This window comes from Uranotaenia lowii, chromosome 2 (assembly GCF_029784155.1).
Source record: "Uranotaenia lowii strain MFRU-FL chromosome 2, ASM2978415v1, whole genome shotgun sequence".
NCBI classification, from domain to species: Eukaryota; Metazoa; Arthropoda; class Insecta; order Diptera; family Culicidae; genus Uranotaenia; species Uranotaenia lowii.
Window position 1 is genome coordinate 334,148,893 of NC_073692.1, and position 22,291 is coordinate 334,171,183.

At 35.5% G+C, this 22,291-nt stretch overlaps 1 protein-coding gene and 1 long non-coding RNA gene across 2 annotated transcripts; both read left to right on the forward strand.

Moving 5' to 3' along the window:
* Positions 1-1,058: 1,058 nt before the first annotated feature.
* LOC129747412 (pickpocket protein 28-like) lies at positions 1,059-17,121 on the forward strand. The gene is made up of 4 exons (XM_055741621.1): positions 1,059-1,440; positions 1,499-1,937; positions 2,111-2,271; positions 16,787-17,121. The coding sequence occupies exons 1-4, from the start codon at positions 1,073-1,075 to the stop codon at positions 16,851-16,853; spliced, it is 1,035 nt and encodes a 344-aa protein (XP_055597596.1). The 5' UTR covers positions 1,059-1,072; the 3' UTR covers positions 16,854-17,121.
* Positions 4,504-5,203, forward strand: LOC129747413 (uncharacterized). The gene is made up of 3 exons (XR_008737504.1): positions 4,504-4,822; positions 4,889-4,998; positions 5,050-5,203. It is a non-coding gene; the product is annotated as an uncharacterized LOC129747413 (long non-coding RNA).
* Positions 17,122-22,291: the final 5,170 nt, after the last annotated feature.

The following is a 22,291-nucleotide window of genomic DNA, read 5'->3' on the forward strand; positions in this document are numbered from 1 at the left end:
GGAAGTTTTAAATAATATCTGAGCATCCCTGCCAGATTTGGCTTATATAAAATTTTTTATTTTTGGGCAAGCCTGAATATATAAAAAAAAATTTCTGGAACAAAAGTTAAAATAAGTATGAAGCGATACTTCTGCTGTACGATCTATAGTAAAGGTACTAGGATACAACTAAGATGTTTTACTGAAACCATATGTTTTTGATGGGCTTGTGATATAGCTCAGTTGGCAAGTCGGTTGCTTCCTGAGCCGATGTCCGTGAGTTCGAGCCCAAGAGTAAACAACGATCACAGTGGTACCGGATAAGCTTTTCAATTACTGTCCGCCAACTGCATCGTTGATATATAAGTCGCGAATGAGATAAAGATGTTTAAACGACTTTAATCGAAATTTAAAAAAAGATTTTTATGGTTGTATAGCTTTTTCAATATTACTTTAACAAATTTTTTAAATAATCCAAAATCGGTTTCTGGTCGGTATTCGGTACAACCCTGATTTAAATAATTCAAAAGGAGTAGCAAAGCACTCCGGGTCAGCTAGTTAATAAATAAATTAATAAATTAATAAACAATTCAATGATGTAAAGTTTGTAAAAGTCGGTTCTGTAAATACTGAGCTAGAAGCAGCGTGATTTGCGTTCCTAACTTTTTCAGCCTGGCTTTGATTTGTTGATTTGAAGCGGTATACATACATTGAATGGTTGAAAATCTTATTTCGATGAAAACTATTCCAAAATTCAGGGCTTTCAAGGGTTTTTTGTTGTTGTCTGAAATAAAGAGGTTTTCAGCAGTAAGTTCCCTAAAACTAAACTGGTTGCATACAATGAGAAGAATTCATGTTTCCATGAATTTTTAAATCCTTAATCTGCACCAGACAACATGAAATTATTCGTCTTGTAATGGATAACAAGAACATTAATTATTCAACAAAACTTATTCAACAGTTATGAAACAAAAAATAGGTTGCATGGTGAAAAATGTGCAATGGTAACTGTCTCTAATTCAGATTCTTTGTTAACGAGTGTGCATTCAGACTTATTTTTGATGGTTCTTGTCCAGTAAATATAATCTGCTGAATGATGGCACCTATTCGAGTGCGTATTACCAGTATGGTGCGAAGGCTATGGCTGGAATACTGTGAAGAGAACTCAATCAGCACCATTAAGCACCTAATAATGGAGCACCTAGGACCAATAGATCGTGGTTGGTGGATCATTTGGATTTCAGCGGCGCTAATTATGAGTGTGCTTAGCGCGATTGCTACCTATTCGAATTGGGTCGATAATCCAATTTATATCAGTTACGAGCCTGGCCTGAAGCCAATACAGGCTGTACCATTCCCAGCAATAACCATTTGTGCTCTGGTTCAAAATCGCCTAGAATTATTCAATCTTACTCTCGCTGCAACCAGAATCCATCAGAATATAGACCTTGAGAATTTGGAGTATGATGATTCATGATGACTTATATAAAGCTAATTCTAAGTCGATTCTGTTTTGTAGGTATAGAAATCTCAGAGCACTTACACATGTCTGCCCATTTGTGGCTAGTTGGATATCGTTTCACGATAAGTTATCGATTCCAACCGTTGAAATATTGAGAAATCTTTCGGTTGACCGAGAAACGCTCATTAATGGTTGTTATTGGAAAACTATAGACACTAATTGTAGCAAAATGTTTTTCAAAACAATTACTGACAGTGGAGTTTGCTACACATTTAATGCAATGGCAGCGAAAACTTTGTATCGGTTAGAAAATTTGAACCAAGAGTTCACCTATTCTGAAACTACCAGAACGTCAACAGACTGGTTTCGAGAGTCCGGCGATCGCAGTGATTCAAATTTCGATGTATATCCTGAACGACCATTGGGCTATGGAAGGAAATATGGGCTGGAGGTTGGACTAGTATCTAACTTGAATGATGATGACTTGTTTTGTAATGTAAGTATCTGTTAACTCTCTATACTTCGGTTTGAGTGGCAAAGTGGAATTTTTAGCCAATCGTATCACCATTTTTTAATTGATTCACTTATGAAATCAACCAAATAACTTTTATTTAAAAACAACAAAACTAGGATCCACGTATTTTTGCTTATTATATCGTTTTCTTTCAGGGCCCAAGAAATGGATATAAAGTGCTCGTTCATCCACCAGACGAAGCACCAACATTGGATCACTTCCATTACCGTTTGGGCTTTCGAGATACCATGTTGCTATTTGTTAAGCCGCAAATCACGAAGACATCACTATCGCTTGAATCACAGTCTATCATAGAGTTCGTATACAAACTGTTACTTCATTTTTGATTAGGCATTTGGGTGAACTTTATCAAGAGTTAAAAACGAAGAAATATTCATTCAACAGAGTTTTCAATGGCAATGTCTCTTAATAAGTGATTTACCATTCAATCGCTGGGTTGGTTGAAATTGTTTAAGAAAAAGTCTTCAATTGATCCGTATCCAACTGTGTCTGAATCCAACGCTATCCGTATTCAACTTTATCTGAGAACGCTTCTAATATTGCTCGCATCTTCAGTGAAAGCGACAAATTACGGTTACTTTCACTACTGATGCTACACCCACAGAAAAGGTTGCAAAAGTTAAATGCCTATTTTTCAAATCTTTGTGCCAAAAATGCGCTGAAAAGTGAACTGACCTACAGATGATATGATTGGAGAAGCACAAATGTCATAAAGAGTCGAGCTCCCAAGCCAAATGGTGCATGGAAACTACATTCAAGCGAAACAAGAAAAACATTAAGTTGGGTTTTCATTCTATTGTTTAATTCATCCCAAAAAAAATATATATGTATTGTGAGAATCGAAATCACCGCAACATCTCATCTCGGCTTTCTAGTCCGATAACTAACCCAGTGCACCATCTGAGTCGGTCAGCAAACGAAAGTTCATTCTCAGAGTTTTTCTGCCCCCACCGATTACAAAAAAGCTCACTGCATTGGTCGTTTGCCGTTTTGCCGGTGTTTCATCCTCCTTTAAGCGGGCCACAGACTACACAACATTTGTACAAATGCGATGAAATTCGATGAAATTTTGTCGCTGTGAGTACGATTTGCATAGTGTACACAGCAAATTTTTTTTTGCTGGAAACCAGCAAAATTTTGCTGGTTTTTGTCCCGCTGACTTTCCAGCAAAATTTCCAGCAATATCGATTGCTGGAAAAATCAGCAAACATCAATGCTGGTTTCCAGCAATTCAAATTGCTGGAAATCAGCAATCCAGATTGCTGGAAACTAGCTATTTCAATCAAAGCATTCGGCTGTATTTGGTATCAAATTTATTTTTCAAATCAAATTTAAATATTGAAACTGGCTGTGCACATGATAAGTAATAAACAACATATTTTTCTTCCATTTTTTTTTATTATGAATTAAATGAATTAGCAGAGACATATGTTTTGTCAATATACCAATACCGCCTCCGTGGTGGCAGCTTTGTGCCAATGTGATAATCATCCGCCACCTGAAATAGAGATTCGATTAATACCTTTCATGAATCTGATAAATCCATTTTCCAATACAAACTCACCCTTGACTTGATGTCCGGTTGCTAGAATATAGAGGAAAATGAAAAAATAGTATTAACATAAACAAAATTCGTGAAAAAGAGTCTTACCTTGCTTCAGCGTACGAAAACAAACAGACTCCAATTTGACAACTCGATTGCTGATTTTCCAGCAAACTAGACCGATTGCTGGAAAGTCCAGCAATTTGAAAACCGATTGCGGATTTTCCAGCAAAAATGACAAGAACACAACCGAATGCTGAAAAATCCAGCAATAAGAAAATCGATTGCTGGTTTCCAGCAAAAATTTGGATTGCTGAACGTTTCCAGCATTTTTTTTTTGCTGGAAACCGAGGCAAAAATTTACAGTGTATGGCACTACTTGAATGAGCGCTCAAACGGTTGGAGTAAAATCGGTCGGGATCGAAATATTTTGTACAAAACATTCTCCCAGCCGGGGTGGAGATGGTTTTTTTTGTTGCTGTTGCTGTTTTCGCCAACAATCATTTGTGTTCGCGTGAAATATGTTTGTATAGTGTGTGGGCGAGCATAGATCAAACAATCGACGCGGAATCATCGAATTTGTACAGGCCAATTTGTGTAGTCTATGGCCCGCTTTATCTTTGTTGGGAAATGAAAAAAGAGAATGGGAGGAATATAGAGTGGGAATGGAAAACGAGAAACTGTTTGCTGTTTGCCGGCCGGATTACATACACATGCACAGCTCATCTTGGCTGCAGGTCTATAAGGATATATTGACAGTTTTACACGAACACCACCCCGCATAATCAAAAACTGTACACTGAATCTTTAGAACGATTCTGTTCTGATTACATGTATGGTGAATATTTGTGTTATCGTCCTTTAATACTTTTATTTTTCACAAATTTTTCGATTCTTAATGCGTCTTTGCTAGAATTGATAAAAATTATTTATGGAAGATAAATTGAATGATCTTAAAAACCATATTGAGTATATCTGTACTTGAGTGTATCATGTGTGGTCGCTAGAAGAAAAAAAAGAAAAAAAACTTTTTTAAAAGTCGACGCGACGGAACCGATACTGGTGCGCTCGGGGAACCTAAAGAAAGGAAAGGCCAGTCTGGAGTTGACGGTAAACGGTCAAAATGGCCCTACAGTTGCAGGATCTGCACCCAGGAGGTCAAATTATTTCGGAAAAAGGCCAAATAATTATTGTTTCACGGCTTAAGCAGGCCTCCCGTAAGAAAAACAAGCAACGAAATCGGTCGGCAGGAACCGGTCCCAGTAATGTGTCGAATCTTCACCGCCTCATGCGACGTTATTGGGTAAGTCTGGCGTTTTATTGAATACAATTATGTACTTTTCCCACAAATTACAACATATCTCCATAGGTGCTGGACTTGTTTAAACCGAAACCAGGGGATCAAATTTTTCGGGAAGATCCATAGAAGCAACCGACTCCGATTATGTGCCAGGTCTTCTAAACCGTCTTTTACGTTGGGTAAGTCTGGCTTTTCATTTCATATTTAATGCTCATTTCCATTTTTTTCAGAGCAAGATAAGTTAGCCTGGAAGGAACCTGTAACATGCACTGTATAAATATGTCGAAGAAAAAGAAAACACACGGAAGTTGAAGATGGTCCCGATTCTCGAGTTTAAAAGCATCCGCTGAAAAAAAAATCTGAAATTTGACCTAAGCAAGAAGAAAATACGGAACCGTAGGCTCAAATCAAGGCCGAGATAAATTTTGTGCTGGTAGCCGTTTGAAATAGTTTCTAGAATTTATGATCAATCTTCAACACAAATGAATTATGAAAAAAAAAAAAGAATTATGCAGAATACGAACTTTAAGGTGCTTTAAGCACTAAGAAAACTTTTTAGAACAAAAAAAGGGATCTTGAATAAGCAATCTAATTAAGAGCCAGGATAAGTAATTTTAAATAATTGACCATTACCAGAATCACCAATTTGGAATGAATTCTCAATCTTTATTATAAATTACATTATCTGTCCAAAAACTCTGGGAAACTTATTACTCTAACAATTCTTTTAACCAAGCCATGAAAATGTTGTTTTTTTTTTATTTCTCGAAATTGAAAATTAAAATTTGAACTCAAGTTAGAGAACAATACTTTCAAACAGAAATCATGATAAATTGAATTGAATACTTAAATAATATACCTATTAACTTTTCTGAACTCGATCACCTACCCTTCTTTTCTTTTAAAAATTCTGACGAAGATTTAGTATTGAGTTCTAAAATAAAAAAGTATTCAAACTTTAATTTAAATGAGAAATCAACAATTTAAATGGAAAATCTTATAGATTTTCCAAAAATCTAGTTAGTGTAAAATTTTTTTTTTATAAAGGTTTCTTTTAATTTTTCAGCCGTCTTGGATCAATATAGGAACTATTTTTGATTGATGGATGGATGCCTTAATTGATGGTAATATGATCGATTTTTGTAACTTTTTCTTATATATTAATTCGTTTCAATGTTTTGCAGGCGAACGCTGAACATAACCCTCAGCATAAATCTTTCCACAAAAAGCTTGATGTAAAATGGTCATTATAAAGGCAATTTAGATGAATATAGGTTCATATATTTTATATTATAATCCATGTTTACCATTTTTGAATAAATAATGTATTTTTTTAGAAATTGCAACATGAATCGTCTGCTTTTTCATTTTTGGTCGTAGAAAGATCTTTTGAAGATACAATGTAGCGTCCCATGCACATAAAACGTACGATATGATAACGATTATATCTATCGTTCATCGTTTTCCTACATTTTTCATCTAGAAAAAAGCAAAAAAATGAATCGTTTTTTTACTTAACAACCCGTTCCCTGTATCGTTATTTGTGTCTAAACGATTCCATTTGATGAAAAAACGATTTGTTCAATCGTTCATTAATAATCCAAAAACTATAAAGGGAATCTTTTGGGTGTCTCGGGAAAAAGATAATGGGAATCGTTACTGTATGATACTGTTCCATGCGGGACCTTAGCAGGAGACCTCAGCCCTAACCTCAAACCATGGGAGAACAGAATCGATTTTTGAGAAGGGCGTACGATAAACGCGTTTTTCTGGTACTCATACCGATAAATTCGCCCTGTGCACGCTCTTTTTTTTAACTCAAAATTAAGTATGACCGAGGTTCAAAACATAGTTCGATTCTATGAACTTAAAGTTAAGTACCCTTTTTCCTCCTTGCGATGGATCAAAACGGAGTTCGAACTGCGAACTCAAAATTGATCCCTTTTTTTCCTTCGGCGAGGGATCAAAGCTGAGTTCGACCTTATGAACTAAAAATTGAACTCTCTTTGTTGGACTGAAAACACTTAGCGAGTTCAGTCCGAACCGGAACAGCAACCAACGAACACGTCGCCAAATTTTGTCGCTCCGGAACAATTACGGAAGACTATGAAGGAACTTCATAATGGAATGCATGTTCACCGTGTCAGCGTAAAACTCTGTCCGTCATTGTCATCATATGGTGAGCGGCTTGGAATGTCCAGAAACTTCCGGATGTTGTTTACTTCCCGTGGGAAGTAACATCCGGAAGTTTTCTTTGACCGGAAGTGTTAAAACTTTCCACTGCTCTGTACCGGAACAGCAACATCCGGGCACAACAAATTTTAATCATCCTTTAATTCCCTGAAAATAAGCTACCCTCGAAAAAAGGATAAATTCGAGTTCGGCTGCCGAACTTAGTATTGAGTATGCCTATCAGAACTTAGTTTTGCTATTGCCCAGTTAAACTCAAAGTTGAGGGAAGCCACCGAACTGCTGTTTTGAACCAAAAATACTTAATTTTGAGTTTAAAAAAAAGAGCGTGTGGAAAAACGATACACGGTGTACGTGTTTTGATTTTTTTGGGCGTTCAAGGTTGCCAAGTGCATTGATATTTGGAAAATGATTATATTTTTTAATTGCATTGTTATTCAAAAACCTTTTCATAAGTACTGAGAATTTGCATTATTCCCGTAGATTTCTAGAAAAAAATGAAATGCAATTAAATGCGTAGAAATTGATTGCAACATTTATCTGAACGGAATAACAACTGCCTGTATCGCACACTTAAACGATGTAGCGAATTATGTGGATTTGTTCATAATAATCAGAGCATGCAGGAGATTATTTTCAAAGTCAACAGAGACGGGCTTTCATTAAATTACTTTTTTTGTAACAGTTAATGATTTGGCATTCGTTTAGAAGAAAGAAACAAATTTTGAATCAATCAAGCAGTATATGAAAACATATTTCAGATGTTTTAAATTCACCTTGAAAATTCATTAGAAAAATATAGCTTATCTTCATCCATTTTGGGACGCCTCATAATGAATTCAAACGTTTAGCTGTTGACATTTAAAAAATTAATCAATTCAGAAATATTATAATTAGTTGAAATCAAACAAATACTGATTTCAGTAACGCACCTAGCATCACTGGTGAGCCCGCCAGCAAATCAAAGTTTGAGGTTATGGCTGAGGCTAATTTTTCGCCAATACTATCGTCCGTATATACTCTTATAGGTCGATTCACGCACTGCCTGGCCTCATTGTTTTTAACATTTCGCGATTCCTGTTTTGATTCCTTATTTTCCAATTTTACACACTGAGGAAGCAAAACAAACCTTTGGGTCCTCATTTAATTTTCATTCACTTGGTTTAGCAATAGTTCTCAGCTCAATTTTGGATTAAAAAAATTAAAAAGGAAATAAGTTGTTAAGAAATAAGTACCCTTATTCTGGTTTTCGATCGAATCGAATTCGTTCGAAAGTTTCCCCAATTAGTATTCTTGTTTTCGTTCGAACGTATAAAAACAGTTTAATCTTTCGAACACCGTTCGTTCGAACGAATGGATGCATTCTCGTTTTCGATCGAACGTATTTCTTCTACCGCCTGACCAACGCCAGTCAAACGCTTGCGTTTGATTGAAAAACTCACACGATGCAAACATACTTTGTGAAAAATTAAAAAGAAAAAGGAGAACAAACTGAACATAGAAAAATTCGATTTAAAACGAACTAGCCAACAGTTGGTGGGAATTTTTGCCATTTAATAAGACCGATTGTGGAGTGCCAAGGATGTTTAATTTATTCTAGTTTCGCGGGATAAAAAAAGTTGTTTACTTCTAAAAATTAATTTTAAAATGTCAGCTTTTTAATTAGAAGAATTATTTATACCTTTTGTATATCGAAACCGAGTTCCGAAACTTATGTAAATACATCTTTCTCCTAGAGCAGGGGTTTTTAGATCATTAGCTCGACGGAGCACTTTTTGAAACCAAAAATTTTGGCGAAGCACCTACATTTTTGAAAGAATGAAAACCCGAGTTTTGAAAACTTGATGGTAATTATCGTTTAAATAAGATGTGTCTTGTCATCATAGTCAATAAAATCAGTAATGAATGGCTACTCTTTGAATAGTCTTGCATGCATGTATGTGTGTAAAAGTATGTGTCATCAAAAATTATTGATTTTAATATAACAAATATACTTTTTTCTCGATTTTTCAAGCTGTAACAAGTTTGGTTAAATTTGTGTCAGTTGTAACCTGACGTCTGGTTCCGACTTTAGTCGGGATCGGTATTTTGTCTTCGTTGAGAGATATGTGGAAAATCCAGACTTGCATAGATAAGTTGTGGAAAACGGCAGAAGAATAAGTTTTGCTTTATAAAACATTTTTCAGAAGCCTATTTCCTAACGGGCTGAAACGTGAAAAACTAGATAAAAACGTTAAAAAATGCATTTTAAATATTTTTGCCAAAATCTGAAAACCAGCCACTGTAGAGGCATAATGAGAACCCGCCCTGAGGCAGTATGAGCACCATTAATCAGTGCAAGATGTGCGTTTTCTGCCGGGGAATCTTGCAGCGAATTCAATTCGATGATCAGGTGAGTCGTAGATTCATCAAACAAAGCAATAACAAAATAATCTAGGTCTGTTTGTAGAATACAAACAATTCACGCACGCTCATACATTATGTGCATTGCTTGGAGGATGATGCTACTAGCCGTATGATGTTACAATAAAAAAAAATCAATCATGAATTGTAAATGGAAAAAAATCAACTCGAACAGAAATCGAACTCTAGTCTTTTTATTACCTCTCCGACACCTTACCAATAGGCTAAATCGTCGGATGAAAACTAGTCAAGGTTATAGAGCCACAATCAATTTTAATTTGCTGCTAGATTCTACGGCAGAAAATGCTCATTATGCCTCGATAATATGGTGCTCTCTATGCCCCTAGTCAACAAATTTAAGTAAAAACGTGTTTTAAAATTGATAGAAGTGAAGAATCAAAAATTTTATGATGGTAAAAATTGAGAAACAATGTGTGCATCATGTTGCAGTGCGTACATTATAGATCAAGGTGATTTTAAGATCATAAGAGCTTATTTCGTGATGCTCAAAAATTATAATATTATCGTTACTTGAGAACATAGCCCTTTTTTTTCAAATATCTCTGTAAAGATGATAAGGATATTCCTGTTTTTGTGAAAATTTAATGCTATAAGAAGTACGAAACAAATGCTCATGAAAATTTATTTAAGAAAATACGTACTTTCGTAGAAAAGTGAAGTGCTCGTTATGCCCTCATATCCCCTACTGTTTCATCATCAGCTATGATACGGACGACTTCTTGAATACAAGATTTGATTTAGTTTTCAGCAATAGTATGCACTTCTCCAGCTTTTCCAATCGGAAGCTCACTAAATACGGCGCTAGAACAGCCTTTTCATTGAGTGTTTTGCACGCTCAGTCCTGCAACGTTGTTCGATCAAGGCAGTGAATTTTGACAATCCACCACTTTGCCAACATGGATTTAGCCGCCAGTAAAAACAAAATTTATTCGTTCGTATTATATGCCCTTGAATATTTTTTTTCTCATGCTTCGATATAAAAAAAATCGGAATTTTTCAAAGTTGGTTTATGATTTTCGTTGCGTACGTCGCGGAGCACTTTTAAAAGCTTCGCGGAGCACGATCTGAAAACCCCTGTCCTAGAGGAACAACAGCAACGCAAACGCGAGTCTGATGCCGCGAATCGGAAGCGTTTGTGAAGTTGAGAAAGTTTTGGTTCAAAATAACAGAAATGCTTGGGGGTAAAACATCTTTTTATTCTTAAAAAAACCATTGAAATAAAAAGAAATGAAAACAAAATTTAATATTCAAAATGTACTACATTTTTCATGATTAAACACTTCGGCGGGGGCGCTTTTTCACAGCACTAATAGCACCAATCACCTTCGTTATCACCTGCTGGCTTTCGGTTGTTTTTTTTTACCGTCGACCATCAGGGGTACATGTTTACATCCTTTTATATGGAAGTATAGTTGCTAAATTCGTTGCCGAGATCATTCTGGCCCAGCCACTTCTGTTCCTTCCTAGGTATCTTCAACAGCATTTCCAAAATTCACCGGATGAACACAATCTTGAACCACTCATCAGCACCCTCAGCACACCGAAACTTCTAATTTTTAATCGTGTTATCGGATACATCGAATACGCAGGGCTAGAAGCGACCATGAGGTAAAAAAGTAGGGCAAAATAGTTACTTTGAAATGAAATTAGGGCAAAATTAGTGACCATATCAAGTCAAAAATTACATCAACAGGGTCTTTCTGCATATTTCAACCCTTTACTGCATACGAGCTCATATATGTCCCCTAATTTTTTTTTCTTTTTTGTGCATAATGCAGTATTTTTAAAGAACTAGGTACAACGATTCTAATGCATCAACATTTTAAAACATTAAAAAAAATTAAAAAATATCTTATTTTCCAGACTATTTAAACAAGAGAAATATTGAAAAAACAATTTTGTTTTTTTTCTGAATTGCGTGTTAAGAGGCCAATAAAATTATTTCCGTCGAAGAAATTATTTTTTTCAGAACGAATTCGTTGTCCATGCAGTAGAGGGTTAAGACGCTTTTTATAAGAATTCATGAGCTCATGGTAAAGAAGAAAATACAATTTATCACATGGCATCAGACTGAGTTAATTTTGATCATTTTTTTTAATTTCAAATGTCCTGATTTCTGTAAAGTTTCGTTATTTGGTTTAAATCTCTTCCATTTTTTTTTTTTCAGAATTATAAAGTTATCTTTTTTATGAGTAAATCTAAAGTTTAAGGTTTAAATGGGACAATTTAAAATTTTGTTCTGAAAACGAACATTGTCTGTCTTTTTTTACTGTGGAACCGAGCTGTCTTAACGCTTTTGTGCAAATTTATACATTCTTTAAATGACATTTTCTGCTGAATGTCTAAGGGAACAGACAGACAGACGGACAGACAGAAAAAAAAACGAAGAATTAAATATCAGATATATAATGAAGACATTAAAATGTTGATACACATTTTTTAAATATAATTTAGTTTAAGAAGCAAAAATAGACACAAAACTTAAAAAACCTATTGAAAAAATTAACTATTGATAAAAGTTATAGAATTTTGAATCCCAAAAGAATAATATTTGCCTATTTATATTCTCAAATATTATATTTTACATTTTAAAGCTCATAAAAGTTCATTTGAAAATCGATTTACAAAAAAAAAAACCTAAACTAAAAAAGGCTAAACTTCACTTTAAAATTAAAAAAAAAATAAAGAAAATATAAAGAAATTTTATAGAATTTTATAGAATATAACGAATCCCAAACGTTGACAAGACCCCGTTTTTATGCAAGGATAAATTTGTCTTAAAAACAAATAATCAAGTTACGGATATTCGCGTCAACTGAAAATCGAGTTCGACCTGTAAAATGAAATTTTGTAGTGAATTTAGAAAAGGACAAATGCGTTAACAAATGAAGTTATAAGCTGGATCGAAAAATGCGTTTTGAGACCTACATTTTGATAGCACAAAATTATCTGAATGAAATTTGGTTTTCAAGAAATTAATAAAACAAAATTATATTTTTGCTGGGAACTGTCGAACTTTGAATACGTTTTTCTCTAAACAGTGATGTTGGCGCATTCGCGTATTCAAAGTTCGGGCAAAGTTGCAAAACGGTTCTCAAACGTTATATGTAGTCATTTGTATTTAAATTGTAGAAAAAAGTGACTTTAGTGACCAAATTTTGAAAAAAGCAACTTTTGAGTGACCAGCTCAAAAAAAGTGACAAAGTTACTAAATAGCGACCAACTTCTAGCCCTGAATACGTATTCCGCGTCGTGGGCCGACGAAATTTATTTTTCACAACAGTTCAAGTGCATTTGTTTACACCAAGAGCTGTCATTTTGAAGCAGCGAGGTCAAAAAATTTTGTTATCCTCAGTTATCGCATTCTTGTCCATAAGAATCCCAATGGAACAGAAAGAGATACACTGATGGATACAGATTTTTGTGGCAACATTGCTTAGATGTTTCGAAGTTCATCTGGTAACACCCAAGGGTCTTATATTAGAAGGTTTGCTGACTTTTGCAGTAAGTAGGCGAGGAGAGCGCGGAGAGGTTGGTGGAGCTCGTTATCTTTGTGTACAAACATATGAATTTTTTTTGGTAAGGCAAGCTCAATCAATCTTTTAAACTGGTTTTCAGTATCCCCAAGTAAGATTCCACTAGCCACCTGTCGGTGTTTGGATTGTTAACATTGATGCCGTATAGCAGTTGAATTAAAATATAGGAAAGACAAGATTTTTCACTCATGAGTGTGAGATTCTCAACTAAATTTTATACGTAACAATCTTTATATTTAGTCCTTCAGTTTTGCACTGCAATTTTTAGGACAACTCATTCATAACAATTAACAGCACCTCTTCTAACTAACTGCCCGGGAACGTCCGGTGTGTTTCAGGCAGGACATAAGTCTCCCTCGAAGGGCAACGGAATGATGCTGTGCATTTTATGTAACCTTGATCGGCCTCGAACTTATGCCTCAGCCAACACTAAGCCATGATTTAGCTTCCTTCTTCAGCCGGAACATGCCACCCTCCGGAACGTTATGGATATGGTGGCACAATAAAACCACAAATGTTCATACAGTTCATGTACGTACAGCATCGAGAAACCGTTTTCAGCAATCGGATATGGTCTGCATTTAGAATTAGAATTAGAATCGAAGGAAATAGAAATGAGAAGCATGGTTCAAGATTTAGAATTTTCAGATCAGTGCGTACCTTGCTTAATAGTTCTGGAAAGATCGTATTCCGGATGGTCTGCTTCAACAATCGTAAAAAAAATCACAATGTTTCAGTGACTTCACTTTTGTACAGGAAAATTGATTACTTTAATGATAAACAAAAGCGACGAAGGAAAATTGTAAATCCAACGCAATGTAAACAAACGCAACGTACCCATGGTAGCCAATTTTGAAAACCAACATGGCTGATTAGGAAATTTCAAGGATCAGTACACCTACGATATACCCCCCTTGGTAACACCATCATCGAACGTATCGCATTCGAACGAAAACAAAAATAGCTTTTTCGAATTCGATCGAAAGTATCCGTTCGAATGAACGACAGATACGCCGTAAACGAGAATAAGGGTGAAGATGTATAAATGATGAAAAATCAATCATTTTATTTGTTAACCCAGTTGAAACAGAAATGTTGGAATGAAAGGATTTTAAACTTATAAGTTGAACTGTCCGACGTTATTTTTATTCCTCGAGAATATAATATCGTAAAATTTTAGAATAGTAAAGCCTTTTCTTTCAGTATGTTTACCGGAGAGTTTTTCCTATACAGGATTCTTCTGTCTCTAAATAGTGTTGTCGAAAAAATATGTGCATTTGTTTACAGCTTCCAGTCGAAATAACACAAGAAACTTCCGGACAATCGATTCGGCATATTCTAATTCTTCAGAAGCTTCCACATTTGGACATTCGATGTGACTTTTTTCTCAAGCAGAAGCGCTGCCCCAGAATATTCAATGCAAAGTGAGTTGGCCCACAAGAAATGAGTTGAAAAAAGGGTTTCAAAAACACGTTGAAACCTTCCTTTTTTTCAAATTTTTTAATATTTTTCAACTTCCAGTTCATTCCCAAAAAAACCGACAAATGCGCAACATTCAGTTCACAAAATTGGACTTGGTTTTTTTGCAAACTTAAAACTGAGTTTTGAGTAAAAATTGTTGACCGTGCAGATACACGAAAAATTTCGCCGCACCTCATTTCTCGTTCGAAAAATTTTGTAAACAGGACACGCGAACTGTCACCACAAAATGGAGCTACGTCATCGTGACTCGACCCATGCAACGTTACACGATTACTCTAGAAAACGTGTAACCAACAGCTATTTGCTAAGTGTTCTGAAGAAAAAAAATAGAAAGGTTGTTTATAAAGGGCGAACACATTCAACAGGACAAAACTTTTTTACCATTAGGAAAAAATCAACCAAATTTTGCACACCTTCTCGTTGATGTGTTTTGTTTACATGCTGTCAAACTCGAAGTCATGTTTTTCGATTCAAAGAAGATGGAGGTGAACCAACGCGAGTCGAAAAAACAAATTCTTTCCAAACACCTGGAATTTCCTGTCCTGCCGCACCGGGAGTTGGGAAACATATTGAACATCCATCATTCAGCCGTCTCCAGAGTGTTGAAGCGGTTTACGTTGGACCATGGCCGAGAACCTGGTTGAAAACCTGGACCGGAGAACAAATAGACGGAGAGAAAGGTGAAGCGGATGATTAAAGCAAATCCCAACGTCTCAAGCCGTGATTTGGCTAAAATATCGGCATGTCGCAGAGCTACGTCCAGAATGCTAAGAAAAGAGCTGGTATACATACATACAAGGTAGAGGACTTCCCAAATCTCAACAATCGACGGCTTAAACTCGGGCACGGAAACTCTACGAGATGATGCTGAAAAAATATGGCTGCTGTGTGTTGGACGATGAAACGTATATAAAAGCCGATTTTAAGCAAATTCCGGGGTTGGAGTTTTTCACCGGCAAGAGCAAGTTCGATGTGGACGACAAATTAAAGTAAAAAAAACGTTGAAGTTCGCCTCCAAATATCTTGTTTCTGGACTGAGGAGTGAGCCTTTCGTGACAAAGGGCACAGAAAATGGCGAGATCTCCAAATCGGAGTGCCTCGATAAGCACCTTTTTCAGTTCTTGCAGCAGCACGACGAAGCTCCGCTATTTTGTCCAGATCTGGCATCAAAAGTGTCTTGGAGTACCAATTCTGTCTATTTTGTTGCTGAGGATAAAGAACAATAATGAAGCGGGAACTTCGGAAGAGCAAGAAGACAGTCAAAGACGAGAAGGACATTTTAAGAAAATGAAAAAAAAAATGAGAAACTGATACCGGATGACACTGTAAAGACTTTGATGGAGGGCATCAAGCGAAAAGGCGTTCAATTTTACACTCAAGGTTCCATCGATTAACTTTTTCTTTTGATTTCTGAAGTAAATATATGTATAAAACTCCCCTAAAATTTTAGTTTGATTATAAACATTATAAGAAAATTGGCATGACATTTTTGGTGTCACAATAATTTCGTGTTCGCCCTTTAGTTTCCTATTTCCATCCTATTCCCCTCCCTTTCTCATCCCTTTCCCAACAAAAAACAAAGCAGTACCGGAAAAACACCGACCAAACGGCAGACGACCAATGTAGTGTGTCTTTTGGTAATCGTGGAGGAAAGTTTATGACAATAAACTAACGGACTCAGATGGTGCCCTGGGTAAAATATCGTTCTGGCAAGCTGAGATGAGATGTTGCAGTGAGTTTGATTCTCAGCAAATATTTTTTGGAATGGAATAAATAGGAAATAGGAAAATAGGAAAAAAATCCCAAAAGATGTTTTTTTTGTTTCGCTTGAATGTAGTTGTCATGCATCACTTTGCTAGGAAGCTCGAGTCTTTTAATATGCCAGTAGTGCTTTTCCAATCATATAAACTTTGATACGGTACACTTTTCAGCGCATTTTAGGTTAGAGATTTGCTGAAAAGGCCTGGGATTTTTGCAACCTCTCCTATTGGTGTACAAGCCCAGAATAGGAGGAAGGGTGATAAAATCATTTGAATTGGAACATACAAATCCACGGACATCTTCGTAACTCATCGAGCTGAGCCGATTGGTATATATTACGTAAGGTCTTCGACCTCTAATTAATGGTAGCCCAATTTGAACGTTCGCTATATTTTTCTGTAAGAAATGCAAAAAAGTATTTGAAGCATTCCTCAATACAGCGTAGGAGTTCAACAGATGAAATGAAAGGATCAATCGAATACTTGTTCTCAAAGTGTTCCGATTGGAAATTGGTCATGGCCTACTGTTCTTGCTTGATATGTTTGTTTTTTTTTTCTAATATTTTTTTTTTCAGCCGACAATGTTTTTTTGAGAATGAACGATATCTACGGTTCTACAAAATCTACAACCAACATACCTAATTGCATCCAGGAGTGTTTAGTAAATTTTACGAACAATTTATGTGGATGTGTCAAATTCTCTATGCCGAGAAGTGCGGACATGCGTGAATGCGACGCTAGTGAAATTGATTGTTATTCAGGAGCCTATATGGAAATGTTTGCTCGGGAAGTCGGAGAAAATAGAAATCATCCCTGCGGTTGTTTGCCCGCATGCACGTCCCTGTCCTATGAAGTCGAAATTTCTAGTCAACCGTTAGATCTGAAAGCTCACATAGATGCCTTGAACTTAAATGTGTAAGACAAAAGTACAGATTTATATGTTTTTCTGGAAAAATTAACGACATGATTTGATTTCAGGGTAGGATTTTATTTTTTTTTTTAAATATGTCTTTATTTGTATCAAATCATGATTACACTTATATTACATTATTGCATTAAACTAGGTGTTCAGCTCATAGCCCTATAAGTAACTAGATTATAAAAATTTATTTATAAGATTTAAATTTGCTGAGCGCAATCAAGTTTTTAATGTAGGAGAACATCCTGTAATAGCAAAAATATTTTATACTTAAAACTAAACACTATCTTAAAATTAAACTAAACATAAAGAGAACGAATCTCTGCGATGGAAGACTGCATCGATTTGCCTCTGAAGTTGGAGATGATGTTGTTGGCCATCTCTTCGATAGATTCAATGCCTGCAATCCGATGAAGATCTTCGGTGCTGTGCCAAGGTGGAAGCCGCAAAATCATTTTCAGAACTTTGTTCTGAATCCTCTGGATGGCTTTCTTCCTCGTCGCGCAGCAGCTAGACCAAATCGGAACTGCATACATGATCGCTGGTCGGAAAACTTGTTTGTAGATGAGCATCTTATTTCGCAGGCACAACCGGGATTTCCTGTTGATGAGAGAATAAAGCGATTTAGTGTATTTATTACATTTAGATTGAATATCTTCAATGTGATTTTTAAAAGTAAGATTCCGATCAAGTGTAAGTCCCAAGTACTTCACGTGATCAGACCATTCTAATGAAACCCCATTAAAAGTTATGGAATGATTTTCATTAGGTTTTAAAAAATTTGCTCTTGGCTTATGGGGAAATAAAATAAGTTAAGTTTTGGAAGCGTTAGGAGAAATTTTCCACATTTTCAAGTAATTCAAAAAGGAATTTAAATTTTGTTGCAATCTACTGCGTACCACCCGTAAATTTCGACCTTTTGCTGAAAGCAAAGTATCATCAGCAAATAATCTTCTACCTTTTCCTTCTGGTACATCAGGAAGATCAGAAGTAAAAATATTGTATAAAATTGGCCCAAGTATACTGCCTTGAGGGACACCAGCTCTAATGGGTGTCCTTTCAGAGCATGAATTTTGATAGCTTACTTGCAAAGTTCGGCTAGTCAAATAATTTTGAATAATTTTGGTGAGATATATAGGAAAATCAAATCGAGCTAATTTAGCTACTAAACCTTTGTGCCAAACACTGTCAAAAGCTTTTTCAATATCAAGAAGAGCAACACCAGTTGAATAACCCTCAGATTTGCTAGCGTTAATCATATTAGTTACACTCAAAAGTTGATGTGTAGTAGAATGTCCATGACGAAAACCAAATTGTTCATCAGGGAAAATAGAATTCTGATTAATGTGAATCATCATTCTATTCAAAATAACTCTCTCAAATAGTTTACTTAAAGATGGAAGCAAACTAATTGGTCGATAACTTGAAGGCTCTGAAGCACTTTTTCCAGGTTTCAAAATTGGAGTTACTTTGGCATTTTTCCATTTATTGGGAAAATAAGCCAAATGAAAACATTTGTTGAAGATTTTAACTAAAAAATTTAAAGTGCTTTCAGGCAACTTTTTAATAAGAATATAGAAAATCCCATCTTCCCCTGGAGCTTTCATATTTTTAAATTTTTTGAAAATCAATTTAAGTTCATCAATATTTGTCTCACAAGAACTTTCAAACACATTTTGCTTAGAAAGAATATCATCAAATTCTAGGGAAATTCGAGCATCAATTGGACTTACAACGTTTAAATTAAAATCATGAGCAGACTCAAATTGTTGTGCTAATTTTTGAGCCTTTTCTGAAATAGTTAAAAGAAGTTTATCCCCATCTTTCAAAGTAGGAATTGGCTTCTGGGGCTTTTTCAAAATTTTAGTTAATTTCCAAAATGGCTTTGAGTAGGGTTTTATATCCTCTACTGCTTAAGCAAAATTTTCATTACGAATGAAATTTAAACGACGTTTGATCTCTTTTTGAAGGTCGCAATAAATTAATTTCAAATAAGGATCCCTAGTACGTTGATATTGGCGTCGACGAATGTTTTTCAGTCGTATCAAAAACTGAAGATCATCATCGATCAAAGGTTGATTGAATTTATGTTTAACTTTAGGTATTGAAGCGGCTTTAGCATTGACTATTGCAGTTGTCAAATTTTCTACAGCCAAATCAATATCTTCTATTGAATTCAGTGGAACGTTTACATCTAAATTACGTTCAATAAAATTCATATATCGCTCCCAGTTAGCCTTTTGAAAATTAAAAGTTGATTTTAAAGGGTTTTCAATGGGACTTTGGGATAAAGAAAATGTTACTGGAAGGTGGTCTGAATCGAGGTCCGCATGAGTAACTAATTGACTACAATGCTCGCCTAAATCCGTTAGAACCAAATCAATTGTGGAGGGATTTCTAATTGAAGAAAAACAAGTATGCCCATTAGGATATTCAACAGTATAATAACCTGCAGAGCAGTCATTAAACAAAATATTCCCATTTGAATTTGATGAAATATTATTCCAAGATCGGTGTTTTGCATTAAAGTCACCAATAATAAAAAATTTAGATTTATTTCTGGTGAGTTTTTGCAAATCTCCCTTCAAAAAATTTTTCTGTTCGCCGCTGCATTGAAAAGGCAAATATGCGGCAACAATTATAATTTTCCCCATAGAAGTTTCTAATTCAATTCCAATTGTTTCTAAGACTTTTGTATTGAAAGAAGGAAGAAGTCTAAATTTGAGACGACTATTGATGACAATAGCTACACCCCCACCTTGTCGATCAAGTCGATCATTTCGTAAAATTTTAAAGAAAGCATTGCTTTTCAAGTTATTGTCTGGCTTTAAAAAAGTTTCAGTGATGGCAGCAATATGTATGTTTTGAGTTTTCAAAAATAAAAAGAATTCATCTTGGTTAGCCAGCAAAGATCTAGCGTTCCAATTCATAATATTTAAACATCTATTTGGATCCATGAGGGAATCGTAAAGTCATAATAATTTTGTTAGCATAATTAAAAGAAGTTTGGAAAGCTTCAAACATTGAATTTTCTTTCAACATAAGTTGCATCATTTCCATTAAATTTTGATGCAAAAATTTTAATTTTTCCTCAGTAATCTCACCCAAATCAACAAAATTGTTAGGATCAGAAAATGAAGGAGAAGAAAAAGTATTTGAATTTCGGGGATTTTCCCAAGCCTTCGCGTGAACGTTGAGACCTGGTTTTTTCCCATTTTTATTAGTTAAACCTGAAGAGGGCAACCCATTTTCAACCACCTCTGAGAACGATAAACAACGAGTTTGTGGCGCAGAATCAGCCCAGGTAACATTAAAATCACTTCGGGTATTACCCAGCCGTGATTCCAATGTAGGCCGAGGCTGACTGCGAACAGGCAGGTTGTTTGCCGGTCTGACGTGTGAAGACGAAAAAGAGGAAGGAGGAGAAGAAACTTTTCTGGAAACTTTGGGATTTTTCCTAGAAGCAACAATTTTTGCCCTAACGGGACATTCTAGAGAATTCGAGGAATGATTACCTGCGCAATTCGCACACTTAAAAAATTCTGTTTTTGGCTTATCACCACCAAAAAGGCATTTAGATTTTTCATGATCGAATGAGCCGCAAAACATGCATCTGGCATTCATTCTACAATTTTTAGTGCCATGACAAAAGCTTGACAACGACGACATTGCGTAATATTTTGTAAAAAATTGGTATGGGATTTACGAAAAGGTTCAAATTTTACTCGACAATGAAACATAAGACGAGCCTTTTCCAAAATTTGCAAATTATTGACCTGATCCTTTTTAAAATGGATCAAATAAAGCTCAGGAGCAAAACCAACACTACTGGTATTATTCGTGTTGGTTCTTTTCCTCATTTGAATTACTTGAATTGGAGAAAAACCTAACAAAGAATTTAATTCAGCTGTGATCTCATCCGGTGTCTGATCGCCGGTGAGACCACGAAGTACAACTTTAAATGGACGATCACTTCTAGTGTCGTAAGTAAAAAATTGATGTTTTTTATTATTCAAATAATTTAAAATTTTTTGAAAATCATTAAAAGATTCCGCCAATATACGAGCAGTTCCCCTTCGACCGATCTGAAAAGAAATCTTCACATCCTTAACGGAAGTGACGATTTCTTTTCGAAAGGCATTGAAGTCAGGAATCGTGACCGTTATTGGTGGAATCTTTTCGTTTTTAAGAGTATAAGAAGAAGAAGGTTTCTTAGTACTCTTATCAGAATTAAATATGAATATTTCCTCATCACCGATGTTATGAAGGACATCGAATGAGTTGGAAATTTCAACTTTTTTGGGCGATGGACCTGAATTAGTTTCGGCAATACGCTTTCTACCAGCCCTTGAGCCAGCCGATGACTTCCCCATGCTGGAAAGAAAAGAGAAAATATGAATAAAAGAAAATGAAAATAATTTTAGCACTGAAAAGTGCTGATTGAAAAACAGGTAAGGAAAAAAAAATAAATAATATAAAATGTTCCTGCAGGTACACAGCAACGATACGATGCTCCGGCGTACGTGTTGACGGCTCAACGGTACAGATGGAAGTGAGGTAGGATTTTATGCTTTAACCATTCTGACGGTAGGTATAAAAGATAAATGGATTCTGGCAACAATTCGTCAGGAGCTGATGGGTTTTAGTGATGCGGTTGGAATGTTGGGAGGACTTTTTGGACTCATGATTGGAGCCAGCATGATAAGTATTCTGGAAATTGTATATTTTGGTTTGATAAGGCCCTTAAGAAATGTTAAAGTTTCTCCGGTAAGACAGGTGCTACCCTGAATCAAAATTTTAAATAAAAAAGTAAATTACATTGTCAAGATAACAAATCTAACAGCTTCTATTTAATGATGATGTCATTTTCTGCTATCGAATAGAAATTTTGGTTTATTATGCGATACGAGAGATGTGAATGCCGTGAGTTCGAATGAACACGCATTGGCATTCACTGTATTCTCTAAAGCGAATGGCGTGACTCAAGTCGCTTTTGACGTCGTAACCTATTTTGCAAGTGACTTGAAATGAAAAAATGTTCGATACCGTAACCTCGGGTAATATTGATCACTTTTTTTCAATTTTCTTCGATTATTTTTTCTGTTAAGGGGAATGTGGCATGTTTCATATTCTTAAAATCAGTACTGGACTCCAATGAACG